The 17352-nt window shown below is 37.2% G+C and overlaps 1 protein-coding gene across 3 annotated transcripts in view; it reads right to left on the bottom strand.

The window, feature by feature from the left end:
• Positions 1 to 10430, bottom strand: part of LOC140947567 (pleckstrin-2-like) — a 10769-nt gene extending 339 nt beyond the window's left edge. The window contains exons 1-12 of one of the 3 annotated variants that reach the window (XM_073396706.1): positions 10122 to 10430; positions 8773 to 8853; positions 8038 to 8115; positions 6988 to 7113; positions 6239 to 6315; positions 5621 to 5718; positions 5330 to 5526; positions 5147 to 5239; positions 3379 to 3429; positions 2509 to 2592; positions 1939 to 2032; positions 261 to 1268 (exon numbers count right to left, since the gene is read on the bottom strand). In XM_073396706.1, the coding sequence (XP_073252807.1) occupies positions 1132 to 1268; positions 1939 to 2032; positions 2509 to 2592; positions 3379 to 3429; positions 5147 to 5239; positions 5330 to 5526; positions 5621 to 5718; positions 6239 to 6315; positions 6988 to 7113; positions 8038 to 8115; positions 8773 to 8853; positions 10122 to 10172 (1167 nt within the window). In that variant the 5' untranslated portion in view covers positions 10173 to 10430 and the 3' untranslated portion in view covers positions 261 to 1131. Of the gene's footprint in view, positions 1269 to 1938; positions 2033 to 2508; positions 2593 to 3378; positions 3430 to 5146; positions 5240 to 5329; positions 5527 to 5620; positions 5719 to 6238; positions 6316 to 6987; positions 7114 to 8037; positions 8116 to 8772; positions 8854 to 10121 lie in introns of all 3 variants that reach the window. The other 2 variants (XM_073396708.1, XM_073396707.1) reach the window with 2 other exon arrangements.
• Between the last annotated feature and the right edge of the window lie 6922 nt (positions 10431 to 17352).

Below are 17352 nucleotides of genomic sequence, written 5' to 3' on the forward strand. Positions count from 1 at the left end.
ATGCCCGCAAAAGCAAAATTATTGTACAGAAGCACTAGTTGATTTTGTAGAACGATCCTACACGTTAAGCGCATAAAAATTCAAAGGAGGCAGACAGGGTCTAGCCCTCCTTGTGACGTTACAGGCACTAATAATATTCTAGAAATCTGTAAGGCCAAGGGTATATTCATTTGCAGCAAACGCACGTCGCATTTACCATAGAAATTTTCTATTGCCATGAAACATTGGCGTTTCGTGTTTACTCGAATAAGCGCCGTATTTGAGTTAGGCGGCGCTATATTGGACTTAATACAATATGCTGGAAATTAATCTACTCCAAGTACACAGGACGACATAATAAGTACATGTATTTCTATATACAGATTTAGTCATGGCTAAAAGCGAAGCTCTTGTTAATGTTAAATATAGTTTACCCAAACAAAATATAAAATCGTGGAAGCGGCGACGGCAACGAAAACCGCAAAAAAATGAATAGGTCTTTGCACGTGCAGCACATTTTTTTGTACACTTCTTTGCCGTAGAACGGCTATAACGTGAAACTTCGAAATTCCTAGTTACACTTTTTATGGAGGAACAAGAGAGGAAATATTGCATGTGTTCCTGTGCGTTTTTTTTTTTTTACTGCCGCTTGTTTTCACCTTGGTCGCCGCTAACATTTCTCATTTTCGCATCGCTACATTAAAATGTTCATGTTTTTCTCCTCGCCCCGTAGTGTTTGAGCCCTGCAAACAGCAAGCCCCGTAAAAAGTTCAGAATGAACACCTTGATCCATTTACCGTTTCCTTTTTAACTGCCGTACCCGACTTGTACAAATAAGCGGTTTGGTGGAGTTTTAAAATGCATGGATATCATTGACCCAGTCTGACCTGCTCGTTTGACCTCTTTATCCTCATTATTTGATAAGAAAAGCAAAATAAGAAACTTGTTGGGGATGCTGCTGTCATGCAGTTTTTTCGAGGTCTTGGGTCCGTTACTACGGCGCGCACTTCAAACTTGTTGGGAGCTAATTTACAAGGGGTCGCACTCACGACTCTATCACGCAGGAAGCCTGTTTCAGACGCTCTACAATCCGAACGCCTGGAACAGGCTAACATGCATGCGCAGGCCAGTGCAGAGAACCTCAGTCTCTTGTCAGGTATTTTCACAAACAGATTGTAAAGCCTGTACCCAGTCCATCCTGTCTTCCTCAGATGCCGCTCGAAAAATGTACTTTATTCCTTTCCTTGTACGAAGAAGAAAGGTATATCCAGTTGTCTGCTTCTTGTTTCCTGTACAAAATTAACCAACATTCACAGTAGTCGATTATCCAACAGTTATACCTTATTTTCTCAGCAATATATGAGTTAGCCACAGGCTACCCACCCGCTTCCTGTCAATGGTTTTAAGCAACCCCATCAGAAAAAAATTATAAATCAAGGGGAAAATCTCAAAAGCTCCATCACCTTAGTATTATTTGGATTTATTTTAGAGCGCGATATTGCGATAAATTGCATGCTTAAGCAAAAACAAAACCGGTTGATTTGCTTAAATTAGGGCCTCCTTTCAAAGACCTTAGTTCCATTTCTTTTTTCTCAGACCTTCAAGTAACACAAATGAATTGACTGCACTATACTTTGTTTGTCAAAAATCAAGAAGAGTTTGCGCTTTATTGTGTTTTTGTGTCCAAACTTTATCACAACACGCTAAAATTGTCGCCTTTGAAATGGCTTTAAAAGTGCTCGAAGGTTGTCAGTACATCTTTGGACATTTTCGGCAACGTTCGAAAGTCTTCGGAAAATCTTAGGAAATGTTCGGAAGCCGCTGGAACGTTTTGGGAAATGGCGGTAATGATAAGACGAAAATCTTACGCAATTGAGTCAGAAAAAGTTGGCAGGTATAAATAGCCCTAATAACAATTACAGTAAACAGGTAAAAAAATTTTTGGCTGAAAATTATTACCCTGATCCCATTCGGCTCCAGCAAGATCATCATCATTTTTTAGAGTCTTTACTTCACTGTTGAGTAATTTTATTTGACCAACCAGAGTAGACTCCTACGAAAAAAAAGAGGACATATTGCAGAGTGGAGAATGAATGAGAGAAAACGGGTGGTTATGTCGGAGAATTAAATACACACCATCACTGTAATACCCGGGCGGATACATGTACTCGTGGGAATTCTTGATGGGGGTGTGCCACCCAGTTCTCCAAATCCTGATCCTGGACCTGTAACAGGGAGGGCCTATAAGTGGGGGGGGGGGGGGGGGATGATGGGGGGTTATAACGGGGGCAGTTTACAGTAACGGAGAAGCAAAACATCGAAACATTTCAATGTAGAAAGGGTCATTCATTTTGGAATATTACAGCCGCGGGGGTGAGCTACTCCCTTATATAAGTCATATAGATATGTGCTGCCCCCCAAAAAACTCCTTGTGAAGATGTATATGCCAAAGGCTTATAAAAGGCAGTTTACAGTATTCTTACATCGACACTGGCTGATCAGTGGAGGCTGAGTTGTGACTCTTCTTACCTTGGACGGTCGGCAGTAGAACAACATGGTTGGTTCAGTACAAAGGATAAATTTTCTTGTTTTCCAGTTGTGTCGGACATGACCCTAATAATAAATATTATTATGACTATTATTGCTGAGCATAAATGATATTTGAAGGTGTTTTTAATTTGCATTAATTTTAAGCATAACTGTCCAGGAAATACCCAAAGATTTCAGTGAATGGAACATTTCTGTCACTTGGCAAAGTAGATCCAAAAGTATGTTCCCAGGCAAGAAAGACAATATAAACAAAGTAATCTAAGCTAATAACATAAATTATAGTCAAACCTCCACTTGCTACCACCTATTGTAAGCAACCACCTCGCATAAGCGACCACTTATCGGTTATCCAAAACACCAAAATTTTCCCACCCAAAGCCTTATAGTTCGAACCTCTTGTAAATGACCAAACTCGCAAGCGTCCGTGACCACTTTTTAGTTGGTGGGACGGGGTTATAATTCTCCATTGCTTTTAACCTCCTTAAGCGACCACTTCATACAATGGTCTGATCTTTGTGTCCACTGTACTATGCCACTCAGATAACCTGAGTATCAGGCTTTCTTTTCCCCTAAGGAGGGTCTGATACTCAGGTTAAAACTCAGAGTATGAGAAAAATTTACATTCATTGTTATTGTAACCCGTTAAAAAAATGCATGTTATACATTCTCTCCAAAAATTAGATTTGTCCAGACGTTTTCTCATTGAAGACCTCCAACAGTTCAACTCTCATAAGCAACCACCTCCCTTAAGCAACCACTTACTCTTCACATTTTGGGTGGTCGCTTGCAGGAGGTTGGACCATATATGAAAATGTTAATACTGAAAATGCGGGCTACAAGTATGCATACCTTTTTCTGAAGAAACCCTTGCTTGACAATATTCCCTTTGATAGCCCCACACTGGTTGAAACAAGTAATGAATATAACATTATATTTTGATGTCAAAAGTCAAGTAAAATATGAAATATTGAAAGTCTGGCCAGAACTCATATTTCAGTTTACAACTCAGTTTAAAGAATAAGGTGTAAGTCTCTAATACAGGTGTCAATTCAAAGTGTAAGATAACAGTCAATTGAAAATTAAGCTAAAAGTTAGATTAATGGTACCTTATTCTCCTTAATTTTCGCAGGTTCTTAAATTAGCGATTTTCACAATTTTAAAAAATTCGCGAACTTAAAGACCTGCGAAAAATAACGACCGCCAACTTTGATCTCGCAAAATTTAATGGACACAGAAAATTATGTATTTGTGTTTTCAAGGGTCCTAAATGACTTTTAACACAAGGTGTTAGTACAAGGAGCTATCATCTATCAACTTTAGATGTTAATTTTTAAAATTTTTTTAACTAAACTAGTGAGCAGCACTCTGCGAACTGTTGCTGTAAAACTTGTTTAGTCTTATTTTGGCTAAAACCGTGGCCCCAAAGTTTTCTCACGCCTTGCGTAAAAAATTTCACAGCTGCGCCTGTTCCTTTTCGTAAATCCGGCCAAACCTTCAAGGTTTGCGACCATCATTAGTTTTAGTCATATTATGGCTTAAATACAGGCGTTTAGTACTTGATTGTAAAACTCCCTGAAGAAGTCTACGTTAGTAAGACGAAACGCGTAGGAGAATAAACAAGTTTTACAGCAACAGTTTGCAGAGTGCTTCTCACTAGTTTAGTTTTAAAAATTTTAAAAATTGTCACATCACTAAAGGGTGGGAAAGGCTGGCATCGCCCAACTATTAGATGAATCGTTTAGTCTTCCCCCTGAGGATCCATTTGAAGAGACTGAAGGTTCTGTTGAGATCTCCTAGAAAGGACATGTAACGATACTCTCGATACTCGATGATGACTCGGAAGAACAAGAAGACTTTTTTTATTACTGTAAGACTGACTTTTAGAGGAATACGGCTGCCGCTAAGGGACAGCGTATTGGTTTTGTTTCAACTGTTGATTAATGTACAATTTTTGTAAAAAAGAAAAAATAAAGTCACTTAATTGTCGATTTTGTGAAATTAAATTCCCTGCAAACACAATTTTCTCCGTGATCGCGAAATTAAAGACTCGCGAAATGTGCCAAGAAAGTTTTCGCGAAATTTAATTCCCGCGAAAATGAAGGAGAATAAGGTACTTATATTTGTTTTTCAGCATTTTTTAAAATGAAATTTGGAATTTCTGTCTCATTTGACTTTGGTCACCTCTGAGGTTTTTGCAGCTAGTCACTCGCATGGTACAAAAACGCCATACTGGAGAGTACGGGACACACAGGGACAACGCAAACAAAAGGCTAACATTTAAACTGGTAAATATTTTGACTGGTCTTTTCCCAGAGCATCTCTTACTCTCTACCAACTTTAGAATTAAAGCAAATCAAATCTACCAAAATATCAGGGCCAGTTCCTGAAAGGCAATTACCATTAAAATGTTTTATTTCACACTGTAATTCCTTTCCTAAAGACTGTAAAGTATCATTAATTCTGTCATCATAATAGGGTCTCTGGATAAATAGGGTCAACAATATTTTATAAGCTTCAAATGTTTCTAAACAAGAAAACTTTGCCTTAAACCTGGCACAATCTTGACCATCTTTCAAGGAATCAGTACCAAATGACCCTGCCTCATCTTCAGTAATACCTGATCTCTTGGGATTTCATCCTCTGAATCACTGGAATCATCAGAAGTCTCTAACTCGAGAGGTTCATTCTGAGCACTATGTCTAAGCGCAGACTGGTAAAAAAGAACATTCACGTTACTCTGTTTTATATTATCACAGAAAAAATTATTAAAGCACAGCAGTGCTTCAAAAAAACTACTTACAAATCTGTAAAGGGCATCTGTGTCATCAAGAAAGGTGGCAGCATTTTCAAACTCTGTTTTCTGCTTGAATGAGAGTGTACTTGTTAGTCCTACAGGTTGCAGATGGGCATCTTCTAGTAACACACAAGCCAAGTCCCTTCCTGCATCCCTGTTGTGTACAAATGACCACTTTAGTAACCAGTCAATGACTTGAATTCCTGCAAAAGTAAGTTTCCACTCCTCAGCTCAGTGTTTTCCAACCAATAAGAATAAATAAAGAATGTAATAATTTATTATCCAGGATATTCTCACCATTAAAACAGAGTTTGTATGCTTTATTTTCTTTGTAACACATGTGGGTATCAAGAGGTATTCCTGCATCAACATCTTGCATAGCTTCTACTATTTCTCTAAAAAAAGTTAATTTTTAAGTATTGTTATTTAATAAGTCAACAACAATAATTCAGTAAAAAATAATCAAATGCATAGAACCACAATGATCAACTGAATCACCAGAATAACCATACTTTAAAAGTTAAAAAATACAAAGTGGAGCAGCATGAGATATTCAAAGAAGTCCTTAACCCTATTTAATTTGGCCTGTGGGAACTCGCAAGACTTCACAACCTTTGCTTGGCTGTTTGCATTTTCACTTGCTTCACAGCTTTTCTGCTGTGAAACTCATGAGGCTGACTTCTTGTGGCAATCACACTTTAGATTGCTGGCAAAGAAAAGAAGCTTCCACTTGGCCATATACTTAGGAAAGTAAACCTTACCACTCCCAAATCAACTGACTATCAAAGCTTAAAGATAAAATATTAGGTAGACACCATCAAGCCTCTGCTTCTGGTGACCTTAACTTAAACCAAAACTGGCATGATATTTTGGGTTCACAGGCACAAACAACCAGGAAACATTATTTCATAACACCTTATTTGGGTGGGTGGAAACTGCAAAGCTGGCCGTGAGTAAGTACTTCTGCTGTGAGGAACTTCAGACTTTGTATGCTTAAAGCAAAATACAATAAATGAATAATGAGGTTAATATTAATTCTAACTTTAATTTCATTCTTTGTGGAAAAATTACCCTGAGTGTTCATTTACGTGTAAATGAAAGCTATGCTCTAGCTGGACAATACCAAAGAGATAAGAGATGCCATGTTCGATCAGGTCACATGGAAAGATTTTATTAGGACAGCTCGGGATGATTCCCGGCCTAAGTAAGTAAGCAAATATATTCTCTTGCAGAATATGATGGCCAAATGGCGATGTTGTAGTTAACTTTTTATCTTAGGTAATTTTTTTGTTTTTTCGTTGTTTTTGGGTATGGTAATACATGTTAATGAAGTTGAAACAAAAGAAAAAGCAAAATTACTGCAGATAAAAAATTAGCTACAACAGTGACTTACTTTTGCCCTTGAGAGATCAGAAATTCACTGGGTACACCTGGATTTCATGGGTTAAGAGCTTTGCGCTCCCTGCAATTTTTCTTAAAGCACAGCCCTTGCTACTAGGCAAGAATACTTTCACACAGTGCTATTTATTCACCTATACTTCATTTTTGCTGCAACTCAGCATGTAAAATAACATTCTTACCGAACTCTGCACTTCAGTTGAGTCAAAGGACAAACTGGACCTGAGGAAATTACAAACGTTTTTAGCTAAGCATGTTAACGTTACCTTATACTTGATGTCTAATCTTCTGATTGCATTGGCAATTGCTGTGGTCCATTCCTCACGCTCTTCATCATTTGCTGCTTGAACTAAATATTCAACATTATCCTTTGATGTTATTCTGAAGACAGCCTAGAATTTTTACACACCAAAACACCATGAGAAAGAAAAGAAAGACCATCTGGTCTTACCGTTTGACCCTTCGACAGCCAACCCCATTTTCCTATCCTGAAAAGCCCCATTCTCGATCTCCCTCCTAATGTAGGGGTCAAGTGTTTACCCTATTGAGCTAGAGAAAGGATAGAGAAAAAGAGCATGCCACCCACCCCACCCTTCATTTCCCCATGGTCTGCATCTCCCAATTATGATTTATTCAAGTCACCAATACAGTGATTACTGTATTAGGCTAGAAACAGGACTATGTAAGTGACAGATCTAATGCCTGCACCAAAATTCAACATCCTTTATGGGCAAGATATAAGTGGATTATGGATATCCCCTGCACCCACCTCCACTATTGCATGCCCATACGCCTCATCACAACCCTCCAAGTTGGGACCATTTTCCATGATGGCACATAAAATTTTGGAGCTGGCAACTTGATTTGTAAAAAAGTCTCCCTAAACCAAAAGAGTTGGTTGCCAAATGGCAACCAAGCAAACACTTTATGGCATTTGGAGGGTTGCATCACTCTTAAAAGTTGCAAGTAGCTGGTACGATATGCTTGAGAACAGAATGGAAAAACTTCCAATGCCTTGCACACAATGCCATTTTCTTTTCCCATATCACTCATTTAGGGTTTAACAGCTTGGTGCACTGAACTTAAGTTACCTGCAGTTGAACATGTTTGTTCCCATGGTAATCACACCACAGGCATCCCTACCTCATGTTACAAGGGTGGGTGCTTTGGGTGATATGAGCAAGTCTGATACAACTGTCACCTGTAATGCAATATGGACTCACCCATGTCACCAAAAGTAAATTTCCTTTTATCATTGTAACATGAGCTTGGGACACCTGACCACACAAGAAACTTAAAATGAAATAATAAAATACCTCCTTTTTGGTATATTCTGCACATGGTGACACTAAAAAGCAACCTTGTAGAGGAATCTCACCAGTTGCTTGCATAATCTGTAGGAGTAACACAATACAAAGCCATTTTCACATTTTGGCAAATTCACAGTCAAAAACACATGCTTGATGTAATATATCAAACATGAGATGCAGTGTTTCATCACCAGATGAAACACCGAGAAGAGAGTTGAAAATACGACGCGCAGCAGAGTATTTTTGACTAACTTCGAGGTGTTTCATCTGCTGATGAAATACTGTGTCGAATGTTTGATATTTCTTCTCAAACAAAATTGTTTTTGAAGGAGAAATTAAGGATGCAAAAATGAGCAGTTTTTCATCTGATATCGAAACACTCATTAAACATTAATTTTCTTTGAATTTTCTTTATGAATTATTGATGAGTTTGAGAAGTAAATATCTAGCATGGGACGCAGTGTTTCATCACCAGATGATGAAACAATGAGAAGAGAGTTGAAAATACGATGCACAGCGGAGTATTTTGATGATCTACAAGGTGTTTCATCTGGTGATGAAACACTGTGTCGAATGCTTGATATTACTTCTCAAACAAAATGATTTTAGAAGGAGAAATTAAGGATGCAAAAATGAGCAGTTTTTCATCTGATTCCCAACACTCAGTCAACATTAATTTCCTTTGCATTTTCTTTATCAATGACCTTTCCAAACACTTTTTCTACAACTATGTCAACAAACCTGGTTTTTCTTTTTACAGTACACCAGTGTCTCATCATATAAAATGAACCATCTGGTCTTCCAGTTGTGACGCACATGACCCTTTCAGAAGGAAAAAAGCTTCTATTAGTGGCCTTCCTGGGAAGGCTCTAAGAAACCAAATGCACTATTTTGTCAATTTTCTATTTTTAGCTACCCAAGGGCATGTGATGAAATTTTCAGCCGTTTGACCTCATCCAATCAAGTATTTCCTTCAGCACCACATCTGTTCAAAAATTTTCTTTTCGGCTGTTCCACCTCATCCATTTAAACATTTCCTTTAGCCATTCAGCTGTTCAGCCAGTCTGTTTCGGACGGTTTAAGAATCTCTTTCTCATCTTGTTACTTGCCGTGCATTCAAGTTCAACAGTCTCGTTTATTATTATTCTTGCTATGATTCTAAGTAATTTCTGCGAGTATAATCCCATGTTGGGTTCAATGACTGGCCACTTTCTACACCTGATTTCCTTAGTACACAGGAGAAGGAAGCAAACCTGACTGACTCAGACTTTTAGTCCTCAGTCGCTAGAAATTTAGCCTAGACTCTACGTGGGCTTTTAATTTACTTCATCAGAGATTTTCAGCTAGAAATGTACACTTAAGATAGAGTTCTTACGTGATTGCTTGCCAATTAAATTTCTCTTTAGCAGGAAATTTGTAAAAGAGCTGCCATCAAAACACCACTTGTATTGATTTGTTTTATCTTTGGTTGAAAAAAGTTTGCATTTACATGTAAGTAGGTATTAATTGGCATTACATAACCTTTATGCTGGAAGGAAATTTAGTTATGATCGATTAATCACAATGAACAAATTAACACCAACATTACTTCTACACATATTAATCAATGCTTAATTTACTACAGTCTCCGTCAAAATTGTTGGGACACTTTACTGTCTTCTGGCCCTGCCAATAATTGTGCACAAGATTTGACGAGTTAACTACGATAAACAACATTGGGAGGGTGAGGAGACGGGCAAGAAGGTAAAAAACAGCGTTAAATGGAAGTGTCCCAACTATTTTTGTCTGAGACTGTACCTCAGTAACTTATGCTAGCTGTATTACAAGTTAGAAAATTGATCTGTAACAACTGACTACTGGTAAATGCACTAAAAATCATCCAGAAAAACACTCCTTCATAGAAAATAACATCACAAACCGGCGATTCAATATCAAGCCCAGGATCCTGCATCGTTTCCTTTTTCCGGTAGCGTCAGCTACTGTACGTAGTTTCATTAATTTCCCGAGTTCCCGTGCCAAGTTGTTTAAGCGTTGTTTGGCTTCAACGCAGTTGTTAGGTTTTCGAATTTCTCCACGTAACGGTTTCTCACCTTCTTTACTAGGAACCCCTCCTTTAACTTCCTTGGTTCTTCAGAATCCATTTTATCTTCTCATGGTGTTTTGTGTTACCTTTTAAAGGTTGCATTAAAAGACTTCCTCGTCATCCTGGATATATGGAACGCCTGCTCAATCTTGACCTTTATGAACAATAAATCATCAGACTGTCAGGCTTGAAAAAAAATATGACAACAGCTCAAAAAACCTAATTCTGCTGCTTAATTTCTATTTAGCGAGGAGGTAAAAATTTTGACAATCATTAACTTTATACAAACATCCAGGAACAATTTATTTTCAGGGTATATACTTCATGGTGGAAAGCCACAAGTGCACCGGTAATATACACTCTGTGTAGTATGTAGTATTGTGTCTTCTCCCTAATAGCTAGTGGTAGTTACTAGTAGTTACTTGTGTTTACTAGTAGTTACTAGTAGTTAGTGGTAGTTATTAGTAGTTACTGGTAGTTACTAGTAGTTGTCGGTAGTTACTAGTAGTTACTAGTAGTTAATAGTAGTTCTTGGTATTTACTAGTAGTTAGTGGTAGTTATTAGTAGTTACTGGTAGTTACTAGAATTTAGTGGTAGTTATTAGTAGTTACTAGTAGTTGATGGTAGTTATTGGTATTTATTAGTAGTTACTGGTAGTTACTAGTAATTGCTGGTAGTTACTAGTAGTTACTAGTAGTTGATGGTAGTTATTGGTATTTACTAGTAGTTACTAGTAGTTGCTGGTAGTTACTAGTAGTTACTAGTAGTTGATGGTAGTTATTGGTAGTTACTAGTAGTTGATGGTAGTTACTGGTATTTACTAGTAGTTGCTGGTAGTTACTTGTAGTTGCTGGTAGTTACTAGTAGTTGCTGGTAGTTACTAGTAGTTACTGGTAGTTACTAGTAGTTACTGGTAGTTATTAGTAGTTACTGGTATTTAATAATAGTTGCTGGTAGTTACTAGTAGTTACTAGTAGTTGATGGTAGTTATTGGTATTTACTAGTAGTTACTAGTAGTTCCTGGTAGTTACTAGTAGTTACTGGTAGTTATTAGTAGTTACTGGTATTTAATAGTAGTTGCTGGTAGTTACTAGTAGTTACTAGTAGTTGATGGTAGTTATTGGTAGTTACTAGTAGTTGATGGTGGTTATTGGTATTTACTAGTAGCTACTGGTAGTTACTAGTAGTTGCTGGTAGTTACTAGTAGTTACTGGTAGTTATTAGTAGTTCCTGGTAGTTACTAGTAGTTATCGGTAGTTACTAGTAGTTACTGGTAGTTGGTGGTATTTATTGGTAGTTACTAGTATTTAGTGGTAGTTATTAGTAGTTACTGGTATTTACTAGTAGTTGCTAGTAGTTACTAGTAGTTACTAGTAGTTGATGGTAGTTATTGGTAGTTACTAGTAGTTGATGGTAGTTATTGGTATTTACTAGTAGTTACTGGTAGTTACTAGTAGTTACTGGTAGTTACTAGTAGTTATCGGTAGTTACTAGTAGTTACTGGTAGTTGGTGGTATTTATTGGTAGTTACTAGTATTTAGTGGTATTTATTAGTAGTTACTGGCATTTACTAGTAGTTGCTGGTAGTTACTAGTAGTTACTAGTAGTTGATGGTAGTTATTGGTAGTTACTAGTAGTTGATGGTAGTTATTGGTATTTACTAGTAGTTATCGGTAGTTATTGGTATTTACTAGTAGTTGCTAGTAGTTGCTGGTAGTTACTGGTAGTTATTAGTAGTTCCCGGTAGTTACTAGTAGTTATCGGTAGTTACTAGTAGTTACTGGTAGTTGGTGGTATTTATTGGTAATTACTAGTAGTTACTGGTAGTTACTGGTAGTTATTAGTAGTTACTGGTAGTTACTAGTAGTTATCGGTAGTTACTAGTAGTTACTGGTAGTTACTAGTAGTTGCTGGTAGTTACTAGTAGTTATCGGTAGTTACTAGTAGTTACTGGTAGTTACTAGTAGTTATCGGTAGTTACTAGTAGTTGCTGGTAGTTACTAGTAGTTATCGGTAGTTACTGGTAGTTACTGGTAGTTACTAGTAGTTACTGGTAGTTACTAGTAGTTATCGGTAGTTACTGGTAGTTACTAGTAGTTACAGGTAGTTACTAGTAGTTCCTAGTAGTTATCGGTAGTTATTGGTATTTACTAGTAGTTGCTAGTAGTTGCTGGTAGTTATGGCCTTTAAATGTCTTACTCCCAGTGTGCCGGAGTACCTTTCTTCCAGTTCATTAAGCGAGGAGAAATAGGCGGGCGTGCCACGAGAAGTTCACAGACACTGAACATTCCACTTTTTAAGTCTGCCAGTGGTCAGAGGACCTTTTATGATAGAATAGTCAGTATCTGGAACTCCATGGATAACCTTCTTAAAACTTTTGAGTCAGTATCTGCTTGTAAGTTTTTATCATGTCATTTAACTTTGGTGTGAATATTTCTATTAGAGTTTTTAAGTAAAAGTTTTTTAAAATTAATTAATAAATTATACGTCTGATAAATATTATTGTCAATATTTTGAGCGTCCTTGAAGTAGGTGTTTATTGTAATAAATTTTTATCTTTTTAGTCGTATGTAACTAATTGAATTATTGTCTTTGAAAAGCCTCTATGAGGAAAGTCAATAAAGTATGTATGTATGTACGTAAACGAGTTCGAATAGGATCGCAACCAAGTTTAGACCGAGACAGTAAAATTTATCGCCTTCATTCTCAAGTATACTTTATAACATTTGGTCTTTTCACGTCATAGTTGTGCGGGGACGGCAAAGAATCGAATCAACCACCAAAAAATGTGCTGCAAGTGTAAAGGTTTTGTTTTTGTTTTTGTTTTGTCGTTTCTAGAGACCCCAAAGTGAGAGCGTACTAGCCATTACTAGATTTTAGCCCTCTCCCCTAGGAGAGACGGCTTAATTACACTATACGGGCCTGTTTACATGGAGGTGAGGGACCCCAGGTAGGTGAGGTAATCAGCTTAGGTGGGGTAACCCGCCTGTCCATATAATCGCTCATTTTAATTTGATGACGTTTACATGATATTTGGGGTGACCCGCCAAGGCGAATAGCCCGGTTTGTAACCCTCTCAGCCGGAGTCAAATTTTGCCATGTAAACGTTCAAGGTGGGGTAACCCGCCTAGCAGGGGTCCGATTCGTGATACATCAAATTCGCGCAAAATTCACTTTGGCGGTGACTTTGCATCATTATTAAAGCCTCAGCACTGAAGGTTACAGCAAGAGCAACAAGGGAGTGTAGAAGAGTATTAATCGCCAAAAAACGAGGTTTTCCATCATATTTCTTGTTTACGTGCTTAGCGACCATTCAATAATCTTGAGAAAGTGCACCCCGGGATGACGTGGTTGCAAGATTGCATGTAAGGAGGGTTAATTTTTTACCCCACCTAAGCAAGTTACCTAACGTACCTGGGGTCCCCCACCTCCATGTAAACAGGCCCTAAGTATTTGTTACATAAAATACCAGCTGAGCTTTCCGCACGAAAACATGATATCTTCTTACGTAAAAATAACATAGTAGGGTCCTTAAGATACAAGGACACCCACGGCAGGTAAAACTTCTCTTAAAAAATGAATTTGTGGTTTTGCAGTCTTCATCGCTCTTACTCCATTTCGCCTACTTTGTCCTACTTTTTGATTAGCCTTCAGATCGTACTTTATCTAATATAATAATTGCTAATTGTTAATTTTACCTAAATCGTGTGGTTTTGTGGCATCATAGTGACCTGCTCCATAATAATGATAAGCCACATAAATAAACGTACTAGACAGGGGTCTGCTCGGAAGGAATGGAATGTACGGCAAGGATGTCAATAATGTAACCACCACGATTGGTATCCGAAGGATCTCTGCGCAGTTTTTCATGACAAAGTCACCTAGGGCTGTGTCAAACACGCCTCGCCTTTTAAACAGGTGCGCCGTTTGAGTTTTCGTGTACCTATCTTGAGTTGGAAGAAAGGCTAGTAACTCGTTGTCCTCTTTAAGGATTTCTTCTACAAAGCACTCACGTAGCACTGCGGTGTCTTCATCCTCGGATTTCATAAGACCTAAGTGTTTGAGATGACTCAACAAATCAGTATGATCTTCCCCGCAGGCGGAACTTAATGTCCTAATAATACTACGAAAGGCGCAATCTCCATCTTTAGGTATCTCGTCAATATCAAGATGAAAACCCGACAGATTTCTAGACAGAGAGGTTAAGTGGTCTCGAACGGTAGGATCGCTATTATCATCTTCTGAATATTCTACATCTGATTATCTCTACCAGCTAAGACATTATGACGAACGAAAGAATTTTGTTAAATTTAAAATAAGTAATCACAAACTTATGATTGAACATGGTCGATACCAAATCGATCATTTTCCGAGAGAAAATAGATTATGTCCCTTAATATGTAACTCAAATCAGGTAGAAGATGAGATTCATTTCCTCTTTCAATGTAACAAATACTCAGTACAAAGACAGGCCTTTATTAATCAAAGCAATCGAATAATACCTGACTTTAACAAGAAATCATCTCCAGAAAGCATAAAACTGATAATGAATTCGAAGGAACATCATGTAAATAAGTTAGTTATGAAGTTTGTTTCCTCCTGTATGAAAATACGTGATTCATTGTTAGTAATGTAACTGAATTTTTCTAGATCATTATTAGTGTTGTTTGTTCTATATTTTGATTCATCATCATCATCAATCTTTATTTATACACGAAATCGTATCATTTTACATGGTCTTCCTAGGAATCGTGTTTAAAACTAGACTAAGATACTAAGACTAAAAGACTAAGGAACTATTGACTATAATGTTAAAAAGTAATTGTAATGTAATGTTAAAAAGTAAAAGTGATTGTCATATGCATGCTTTTGCAATACTGTAAAATTATGCGGCCATGCAAATAAAGCAATTTATTACTATTAATATTACTAGTAACTACCAGCAACTACTAGTAACTACCAGAAACTACCAGTAAACACCAATAACTACTATTAACTACCAAAAACTACCAGTAAATGCCAATAACTACCACCAACAACTAGTAACTATCGACAACTACAAGCAACCACCGACAACTACTAATAACTACCAGGTCCTACAAGTAACTACTAGTAAATACCAAGAACTACCATTAACCACTAGTAACTACTAGTAACTACTGACAACTACTAGTGACTACCGAGAACTACTACCAACTACCAGTAACTACTAATAACTACCGACAACTACTAGTAAATACCAAGAACTACCGTTAACTACTAATAACTACTAGTAACTACCGACAACTACTAGTAACTACCAGTAACTACTAGTAACTACCGATAACTACAAGCAACTACCGACAACTACTAATAACTACCAGTAACTATAAATAACTACCACTAACTACTAGTAAATACCAAGAACTACTAGTAACTACTAGTAACTACCAACAACTACTAGTAACTACCAGCAACTACTAGTAACTACCGATAACCACAAGCAACTACCGACAACTACTAATAACTACCAGTAACTACCGCAAACTACAAGTAACTACCACCAACTACTAGTAACTACCAGCAACTACTAGTAACTACCGACAACTACTAGTAACTACCGATAACTACCAGTAACTACTCCTAATTACCAATAAATACCACCAACTACCAATAACTACTAGAAACTACCGACAACTACTAGTAACTACTAGTAACTACCGACAAGTACTAGTAACTACCAGTAACTACTAGTAACTACCGACAACTACTAGCAACTACTAGTAACTACTAGTAACTACCGACAACTACTAGTAACTACCAGTAAATACTAGCAACTACTAAAAACTACCGACAACTACTGGTAAGTACCAGTAACTACTAGTAACTACCGACAACTACTGGCAACTACTAGTAACTACCGACAACTACTAGTAACTACCAGTAACTACTAATAACTACCACTAACTACTAGTAAATACCAAGAACTACTATTAACTACTAGTAACTACCAACAACTACTAGTAACTACCAGTAACTACTAGTAACTACCAGTAACTACTAGTAACTACCAGTAACTACTAGTAACTACCGACGACTAGTAGTAACTACCAGTAACTACTAATAACTACCAGTAACTACTAGTAACTACCAATAAATACCAACAACTACCAGTAACTACTAGTAACTACCGATAACTACTAGTAACTACCAGGAACTACTAATAACTCTCTGTAACTACTAGTAACTACCAGCAACTACTAGTAACTACCAGTAACTACTAGTAAATACCAATAACTACCATCAACTACTAGTAACTACCAATAACTACCATCAACTACTAGTAACTACTAGTAACTACTAATAACTACCAGTAACTACCAGTAACTACTAGTAACTACCACTAACTACTAGTAACTACTAGTAAATACCAATAACTACCAGCAACTACTAGTAACTACTAGTAACTACCAATAACTACCATCAACTACTAGTAACTACTAGTAACTACTAGCAACTACTATTAAAAAGCAGTAACTACCAGTAACTACTAGTAACTACCAGCAACTACTAGTAACTACTAGTAAATACTAATAACTACCATCAACTACTAGTAACTACCAATAACTACCATCAACTACCAGTAACTACTAGTAACTACCAGCAACTACTATTAAATACCAGTAACTACTAGTAAATACTAGTAACTACCAGCAATTACTAGTAACCACCAGTAACTACTTATAAATACCAATAACTACCATCAACTACTAGTAACTACTAATAACTACCACTAAATACTAGTAACTACCAGTAACTACTAATAACTACCACTAACTACTAGTAACTACTAGTAAATACAAGTAACTACTAGTAACTACCACTAGCTATTAGGGAGAAGACGCAATACTACCTACTACACAGAGTGTATATTACCGGTGCACTTGTGGCTTTCCACCATGAAGTATATACCTTTTTCAGGCAAACTTCAACAGGCCTGTCATATACGCTTACATGAAATGGCTTCAACCTATCATATAATCTCAATAGAGTGTGCCCCTCTGAACCTGATGTCGAAGTAACGGCGGAACGCGGAAGGTAAACAAGGGATGCAACTACGTTTTAATCTCTTAAAGACACTTCAAACGAAAATGCATAATTTTTCCGTGACTTTGCCACAAACCGCCATACTGATATAAAGACCGAAATTTAATCAAGTCAAACGCCTGAAATCGGTGGCAGGGTTGGAAAACTCTGG

Source organism: Porites lutea, chromosome 9, assembly GCF_958299795.1.
Source record: "Porites lutea chromosome 9, jaPorLute2.1, whole genome shotgun sequence".
NCBI classification, from domain to species: Eukaryota; Metazoa; Cnidaria; class Anthozoa; order Scleractinia; family Poritidae; genus Porites; species Porites lutea.